Source organism: Giraffa tippelskirchi, chromosome 3 (assembly GCF_054371585.1).
Source record: "Giraffa tippelskirchi isolate mGirTip1 chromosome 3, T2T-mGirTip1v1.2.pri, whole genome shotgun sequence".
In the NCBI taxonomy this organism is placed as follows: Eukaryota; Metazoa; Chordata; class Mammalia; order Artiodactyla; family Giraffidae; genus Giraffa; species Giraffa tippelskirchi.
In genome coordinates this window covers 92,308,915-92,318,292 of record NC_137277.1, presented here as the reverse complement: position 1 = coordinate 92,318,292, position 9,378 = coordinate 92,308,915, and the positions used below count along the sequence as shown (strand labels likewise).

Below are 9,378 nucleotides of genomic sequence, written 5' to 3'. Positions count from 1 at the left end.
TTAATGGTGCTCTAAAAGTGGGAGAAATCTTTGCTGCTAGAAATGTTAGCTGCTATCTCTTCTGTAAGAAAAAACAGGCAAATTTTTGTTTTTGCACATTTTCCCCCATATCATTTGGTATTTCTTACTCCTGGCCGAGGTATAGGCTTTTGTGGCTTTTTTGATCCTAATTTTTTCATTGCATTATAGTATTTCTTCTGTTCTTCTGTCATAAAGATGTCTTGACCTCCAAAGTATAGAAAAGAAAAATAGAAACTGGTTAAAACTGTGTACCTTCCTTCTTTCAATGTTAAACTTAGGGACCTTTAAAAAAGGAAACAAAATTCAACCAATTAGCATTATTTGCCTAGGATTTTAAATTGAAAAATTAAAACTAGTTTTAGATACTATAATCTTGTTTATTTCAATCATCCAAAATTGACTTTATGATTTTTATCATTATTTTATGGAGGAAAACAATTCCACAAACTGAGAGGTTAAGTATTTTACCCAAGACTGTAAACTCAGGAAGTAGTACTATTTGGTTCACTGAGTCACTAAATACTTGGTTCCTTACCCTAGACACACTGTCTTTCAGAATTTTCAGACAATGATTTTCTTATTCATATGTAGCAAAGAGTTAAAGTAGGTATACTGCATGATGGTTTAGAGTTACTCATAAAAAGCCACTGTCACTCTGCCAAGAATTGGAGCAAAAGGCTAGAGAGGAAACTGGGGGAGTTGGTAGAAGAGTTAGGGGAAAAGTCAAAATCATAAGTATGGCAGATACGTGACAGGCCAGTAGTTACAGACAATTGGAATTCAGGCTAATAAGTGAAATGAAATAGCTTGATAATGATGACAGAGTAATATTAGTAATAACAAAGGAGGACATGTTCTATAGTGAAAGAGCCTCATACAACGAAAGCAATTATATAATAGGAAAACAGACTGAACAAATGAGATGAAGGATCAGTACATGAAGGAAGACATATAAACGGCAAAAAAAAGCCCTTGAAAACATATTCACACCTACTAATAATAAAAGACATGAAAATGAAAACTAAATACAATTTTCACATATCAAATACCAAGTATCAAAAAACAGAGAGAACGTTTGATGCTAGTGAATCAGTGGTGACCTGAGCCCAGCCATATGCTGTTATTGGTAGTATGAGTAGGAAGGCAAAACATTTTACTCTGAGAATTTATCTTAAAGAAATCGTTGAAGGCTCCAGTTTTTTTGGCACAAAGAGTTTTGCCCAGGCACTATTTAATCCTTAAAGGTTAAAAATAACCTATATCATCAGTCTACTTGGAAATGGTTAAATAAATTATGATAATGTATATATGAAGGATCAAAAAGGGACATATATATGTTGTCAAAAATAATTATAGATAAAATAATTTCAGTAATAAGAATGTGTGTAGAAAAAGTTTATACAGAAAACAAAATGTGAATAATTGTTATTTCTGAGTAAAGATATCTCTTTACTTTCTATTTGATGATAATGTACATATATAATTAGGATAATAAGTGGGCTTTATAAATGATACTAATTAATAAAGAACTTTGAATTCAAAGCTAGAACTGATAGCTTATAATTAATATCAGGGGGAATGAAAGGAGCCAATAAAGAATTTTAAAGTGTGAAAAGAAGCACCAGAAGAAGCTTACATCTCATGTATAATTTGTTGCATTCTAAAGGTTTTTGTTGGACAATATATTTTAAGGGGGGATGACATAGGGATAAAACAATAAGCTGAGTCTGGGAAAGAGGTATATGTCTGGGTTCTCTTCCAGTTGTTTTTTAGTTATTTTTTTTTTCAAAAGAGAAAATGTGGTCCCTGAAGTTTGTTTGTTTGTTTGTTTGTTTATTTAAAGAGGAGATTTTGTAAGCCTATGCACGGAAATATGGAACACAGTCATTCCTGGCAAAGACATGGGCAGTGAATGGCAGGGAGGAAGCGTGCAAAAAATAGATTATAATATATAATCCCATTTGGTTTCTGAGTTAAAGTACTCATTTGGTATTGAAAGCCCTCCAAATGATTTATTATCTTGGTGGGAGAGAAAATATTAGAAATACTTATCTTCTTTTTTTGCTGGTTGAAATTATCTATGATGACACCAATGAACAGGTTCAAGGTGAAGAAGGACCCAAAGATGATGAAAATAACAAAGTAAAGATACATGTATAGACTTTCCTCATACTTAGGCTGGAGTTCCACCTACCAAAGGAGAATATTTTTTAAGACATTATAATACATTTGATTCTGGAAGTCATTGTTGGCTTTTCATGAGAATAGATAAGAAAATTTTTAGTAATAGTTAAGCAGTACTTTTATTTCCTCTAAATCAGCTACTTCTAAAAATAATCTCTGATATTAGCCTTTAGGATAATTTTTTAAGTGAAAAATGAGGTGTTATGTAAAAAATACCACACAATGATTTAGAAATTATTTTTTTTCTAACTACAAATACAACCAATATCTTGCCATTTGGACAGTAGTATACTAAATTTGGCAATTTTTAACATACTGCATTTTGATAATTTAAAAATTAATAGTGAAAACATTTTACATCAATAAGTATGTGTAGACTATGTTTAGAAATAATCTTTCCTGATGTGTGAATTTATTTAGCAAACAAGAATTGAGTTATTTATTTATTTAGATGTTTGACCCTGCCTATAACAGTGTAACAGTCACTGATTTTTTCAGATTAAGTGGACATTAACTGGCACTAGTGGAAAGGAGCCTGCCTGCTGATGCAGGAGATGTTAAAGACTTGGGTTCGATCCCTGGGCTGGGAAGATCCCCTGGAGGTGGGCATGGCAACCCACTCCAGTATTCTTGCCTGAAAAATCCCACAGACAGAGGAGCCTGGTGGGCTACAGTCCATAGGATTGCAAAGAGTTAGATCTGACTGAAGGGGACTTAGCATCCAACTGGACATGCCATCTGCTAAATTTAATCTCTAGAATGTACTCATGAGAAATAAGCATTTGAGCTTTTACTTAGCATGTAATGAAGACATAAAGGAGTCACTATAAGACAGTGCCCTAATATATTCATGTCCTCCTAAAGATATTAGAGTTAAAAACCAACCAAACACACAAAACAAAATAATAACAAAGTAAAATAACTCTGGAGGATATCAAGAAGGTACTCAACACAAAACTAGAGTCATTTATGGAAAATGTACATCACGAAAGATAAAAGGGAGCTTCTTAGGTCAGTTTAAAGATTACGGGGGCAAAAGTCATCCATCATGATTATAGACTAAACAGATGGGATCTAAGAATGGAAAGATAGAGAGAAATTACTAAATTGTACAAAATTTGAAGAGCAGATTTGGAATGAGCATGGATTTTAATTCTCTTCTTGAAGTCTAAAAAAGGCTATAGTAGGAGAAATCAAAAAGTAGGTCTTAGGGGATAGAAACTTAAAGGAAACTGTTGATCACAGAAATGATAACAGTATCTGTAAAGGCTCCAGTAAATTTGTGGATCATATAAAGGGCACTTCCCAGATGGCTCAGTGGTAAATAATCCGCCTGCAACACAGGAGACACAGGTTCATTTCCTGAGTCAGGAAGATCCCCTGGAGAAGAGAAGGGCAACCACTCCAGTATTCTTGCCTGGAGAATCCCATGGACAGAGGAGCCTGGTAGGCTACAGTCCATAGGGTCACAAAGAGTCAGACATGACTGAAATGACTGAGCACAGTGTATCATCACAAAGGAATGGATTTTAAAGTGACTGTTACAGAAATCTTACACTGCCTAGACAATATCCTTAACTTGTCCAATATGGAGGGTAAACTATGGATGGCAATGATACATTTCTTCACATTTTTTTTATCATGCCAAAATTATTAATGAGTATGTAATTGATAGATTGAAAGGAAACAAAATAGAAAAATAGTCAATAGAAGGATATTTGTTAGTTGTCAAATATATGACTGTGTTACTTTAGTTGCACTTCTGTTTTGATATATCTTAGTAAGATTTCTGATAAATACGGCTATGTGCATGCATGCTACTGCTATACTTGAGTATTTAATCATACTCAAAAGTATTCAAAAGTATTGAATCATACTTTTTCTTTTGAAAAAGTCATTGTAAAATCATTCCATTTAGCTGCTATGCTCTGTTAAATTATTTTTAACGTCTAATCAATATTGTGAAAAGACTTAGAATGTAAAGAATACTTACATTTCTGGAATCAACTGCTGCATACATTATATCCATCCATCCCTTAAATGTGGCCTATTAAAAAGGACATGCATGTTTTATTTTGGGGTAAAAGTAATTCAGACCCGATATTTAATAAATATCCTTACTGATACATTTCTTTAAAAGGAACATTTTAAAAAGACATCTCAAAACAAATTTTACATGGATTTTGGACCAACAATATCTCAGTAAGTCTCTTCATTTCTAGGCCATATAGTGAATAGAATCTTCCTTTGATATATCTTCCTGCTTAACAACCAGCTGACAAGATTTGGTGGAATACTTTTAGAAAGTCTTACAAATGCCAACATATTTGGCAATGTTCATAGCAGCAAAACAACTATGTCTTAGACCTGATGAACATCGACTAAAATCTATCTACAAGGTGATCAAAGTGACTGAAAGCTTACAATTTCTCTTGATTGTAACACTCTAAAGGTCATACAGGTATCCAAAAAGTCAGTTGCAGCTAACATTTTAAGAATTTTGAAGCGTAACATCAGAAATAATACTATCTTCCACTTTCTTCTCTGCAATTTTTGATGAGAGTGAGTTAATTTGGGTGAGAAAAGTGAAAATAGTACAGAAGACACTTGGTATTCCAAGTGTAATAATTTATAGTAACTTGATACTTGTTCTAGAACATGAGTTTTGAACACTATGGACCTGGACATGAGTTTTGAACACTCAGGTCCACAGTCAGAAAGTCTAGCAAAAAGCTTTTAGCATCTGTATCTTAACACATCTTTGTTTTTATAACACTAACACTTATGAAGTGGTAGATGTCTTGGGAAGAAAGTCAAGTATGGGTGCTTGTAATGGCAGTGAAGAAAAAATAAAGACTCTTAGCTAGAAAATAGAACTTATTTGTCTACCAAAGAGGGAAATTTTGAATGTGTCAATGGCTGAGGTCAATGACAGAACAAGTTCATTACACACTAGGTACAAAAGCAATAAAAGGTGATTCAAGGAATCATTTCAATGAATTGCTGACCAACAGAGAGATGATTCTATGTATAGCCAAGTGTAAATCAGTACTTTGGTAGCAGAATTTATTTACTGGCTTTGTGCAGCATCTTTATCCTAGTATTTTAAGGGATTGCTTGAAATTTTCAATTTTTCTTTCTCAATTTTATGGAGGAACTGATATACATTAGTGATATTTACAAGTGTGGTTATTAGTTAAGTGTTAGGGTAAGTGCCCAAGGAAATACCATCATGTGTCTACTATAATATTCAAAGAAATCATACTCATCCAAATATTAAAAATCTCTATTTTAATTCCATGAACGTTTAGAGTAAGTCAGAAACATCTACAAAAGAAGTAAGAATTTCTAACAAGAAGGTAGAAAGAACTTGCAAAAGAACCACAGTACTCTGAAAGAGATGCAGGAGGATTTTGACCAGTGCAGGTTTGTTGGAAACACAGCTCTGATGAAATAAAATAGATTTCTGCCCTAAGGACTATAGAACCACAGGAACAAATTTTTGCAGTTTTTTTTTAAATACGAGTTTTCAGTGGCCAAAATAGAACAGTATTTTTACAATGTTTTTCATAATACTCTGGACTCTTTTTATCCATTGCTTTGTGATGCAGCTGCAGTCAGAAGCTGCATCAAATGAAAATGTTTAAGAGGCCGCCATCTTTTATATTTTTATACATTGTGAATGGTTTTTCAGTCTTAGAGACCCAGTAGTGAAAACATGAATATTTAGGGGGAAAAAAGGCTTCTGTAATTGTACTAAAGGCCATTTGCGATGGGAAAATAGCTGCTTGTGTTTCATTTGTTTCTGAGTGCTACCTGGTATCATTCCATTTTACTATGAGGATCTAATCCTAAAGGCTAAATATCATTCCCCAATCTTCAATCCAAATGATGTAACTGAGTAGCAACTAATTCTCACCAATTTGTTACAATCCAATCAGGTGTGTTTAGGGTGTGTGTTTGAGGGGAGAGGGTGATCCATCAGTGAAACAAGCTTTCCAATGCAATAGGAAAAATATTAGCAAATTTGTTGACTTAGTCATCAACTTGTTCATATGGGAAGAGAGAATAATAGGAGAATAACTGAAATACCTGACCACTATCAACTATGTCTGGACTGCTTAAATATACTGACACTTCCACCCATCTGAGCTCATAAACTTGTACTAATAAATCAAAATTAGAAAAAAGGATATACAAACTTTCTTCTTAGTACTACACAACAGCTGTATGTCATCACTTTGTTATTATTCCAGACAATAAACACATTTCAGAGAAAAGAGTGTTCACTTACAACTTGAAGCAAAGAGAGATACCCAAATCCTACATTATCAAAGTTTACTTTCACATTTTTCCATCGGGCAGTCTCATTTCTTTCTATTAGTATTAGGCAATCAGAATGATTATTCACTTCGCTGATGTCAAACATGTCACCAGTTGTGGTGTTAACACAGTGGTAGAATTTGCCAGCAAACAAATTCACGCCCATGATGCTGAAAATTAGCCAGAATATAAGACAAACCAGAAGCACATTCATGATGGATGGAATTGCTCCTAAAAGGGCATTCACAACCACCTAATACACAAATGGAAAAAAAGAAAAGTCAGAATTCTTATTGGTTAAAAGAAAAAACATTATCCCCCTAGTAATCTTTAGTGATTCTATTTTTTAAATATCAAGACTATTCTAAGATATTTAAAAGCAAAATAAAAAAGTCTTAAAATGAAATATATTCTTTCAAAAGCATACATTTAGAGAAATGAATATAGATAATATAACAAAGATAAAAAGTTTTTTAAAAGAGAGGAGAAAGTACTAAAAGGTTAAAGGGAAAACAAAATCAGAGGAATTTGCTGCCAGATGAAGCCATAAAATTTGTTTATTAGAAAAAGATAAGTAAGAAATCCTACCAGAGAAGATTAACTCATCAAACAAAGCAATATGTTAAAGAATGAAACTAAAATATTGGGGCAAGAGTTGATTTGACTGACTGATATATTTTAATAAACTAAAAAAATTCAGGTGTATAAATATAAAATTATTAAATACCTAAAATAATTTTGTCCTTATTCATGCATCACTATGACTAATAATAATTTTTGCATAAGAAGCAAGACAATTTAGCATCATGTATTTCATTAGATCATCACATAGCTTATTTCAAGCTCCAGTCATATCAGTTGTTTCATTTACTGAGTTTAATTTGATAAACTTATTTTAAATGAAACATACTAGAAATCAGTTTCTTAGGAAAATAAGAAAAGGAGAGATGCCATATTTAGGGTGATAGTGCCCAAATCTGATGTGATTACATCAAGTTATGTGCTAAATAATTATCTACAGTTTTTTTTTAATGGAAGCATTTTTGCCCTCTTTATCTTTATTCCTGGACCACAAGTTTAAAATCTGTGTTTTAATATTTAGCAGGGATGACTGTAGGGATGATTGTCTTTGCTTCCTTCTCTATAGTTCCCTTTGGAGATACACATGAATAGCTAAGAGAGAAAGACAGGCCCTAATATGCTCCTAAGTAGCAGATGATGCCTCAGACTTGAACATTCACAGCTAAATTCAATTCTACCTGTGTACTTCTATCATTCTTGTCAACCTGATCTAAAAGAAACAACAGGCATCAAAGTATCTTCTACCTGCCATTTGATACCAATGTGTTCTTAAAACAAATTTTTTGACTGTCTAAAAACAAGACTAGATGAGGCAATTCCTTATGCTTCTGAGCTGTGTTTAAAGTCTATCAAGAACTCTAGGCCTTCTGGAATTACAATACAGTGTGATAAGTGGGCCAAAGGAAGTAAAAACCATTAATGACAAAGAGAGGAATGAGAATGAAACAATGAAGTCAGCTGAGTTATCTAGGCAGATCCAGATGATGTGAGCTATGCAAGCCTACCAAGTTGACACATGGCCCCTCACCTTATATCATGTGGCCATCTGTATTAATACAGTTGAATGAATAAGTCTTCATTTTATACTTCACTTTAAATGTGTGGATACACTTAGATTTCTTTGATTTCAAGATTTGAAAGCTGAAATCAAGTTATTATTTCCTTCCTTTTCCAAATATTTTGCCTACCATCCAGATTAAAAAGCTGTTTCTACTGTGTATACACAAAGCACACATTAAAATAAGCTTTTATTTTAAAACCTACAACACCCAGTTTAGGCCATGAGCAGAACACTGATTACCTATACCTATTTCTTGAATTCTTTTCATATCCAGCTGCAGGTCTCACATTTTTCCTCAAAACCTTTTTCACCTTTATCACTTCTCCATCTTCATGATCGCCATCTAGTTCTGACATCTGTTACTACCAACTTGTACTATTGTCTTCCAACGGTCTCTTTAATTCATGTAAAATGAATTAATTTTCTTCAACTCTCATTTAAAGTTATTTAATGACTTTCCACTGATTAGCAAATATTTGCCTTACCTTGATGTTCAAATCACTCCTCAATCTACATGTCTAGTTTTAACTTCACTAGCTACCTAGCCTTCATGCCAATCCAACTAATGTAGTCACCATATACTAATAACATTACCAGAGAATTGAGACACCATTTCCTTTGAAATTCCTTGTCCAATTCCTCCCCTTCTGAGACACTTTTCTTCTCACTAGCCGTATTTCAAGCAGCACTTTTGTCATGAAGCCTCCCTTCTGCTCAGTTTAGCCTCTAAGATAGAGATGTTTCCTTTTTTGAATTCAAAAATCAGAATTCTAGCACTGGATAGGACTATAGAGATATTTTACTACTGCATTCTCATTTGGCAAATGAGAAAAATGAGCTAAGCCAGCTTCAGCTCAGAATGTAGACTGTGAGTGGCATCTAGTGCTTCTTCCACTCCACTGCACTAATTGTCCCTACTTATCTGCTACCCAGACTGCTCTGTACTAGAGTTAATTGCATTCCCGTAATCTTGACAGATGGTAGGCTTTTTCTTTTTTACTTCAGATAGAAAAATTTATCTGTGAATTCTCCAAGGCTTTGAGTACTTTGAATATAAGACTATAAAAATGGTGATTGAATGAATGAAGTAAAGGTTAGCTTAGTATTTATTAATCAAAACAAATTTTAAATGTTATTTCTAGATATAGGAATGAGAATAAAGAACTGTACAGAAAAGATGTGGGGTTAGCTAATAAGTCTGAGGGGTT

The 9,378-nt window shown here is 33.4% G+C and overlaps 1 protein-coding gene across 1 annotated transcript in view; it reads right to left on the bottom strand.

The window, feature by feature from the left end:
• SCN1A (sodium voltage-gated channel alpha subunit 1) overlaps nt 1–9,378 on the bottom strand; it is a 141,637-nt gene that overhangs the window by 4,944 nt on the left and 127,315 nt on the right. Inside the window, exons 22-25 of the mRNA XM_081581222.1 lie at nt 6,500–6,781; nt 4,199–4,252; nt 2,074–2,211; nt 129–233 (exon numbers count right to left, since the gene is read on the bottom strand). Coding sequence (XP_081437348.1) covers nt 129–233; nt 2,074–2,211; nt 4,199–4,252; nt 6,500–6,781 — 579 coding nt within the window. The remainder of the gene's footprint in view (nt 1–128; nt 234–2,073; nt 2,212–4,198; nt 4,253–6,499; nt 6,782–9,378) is intronic.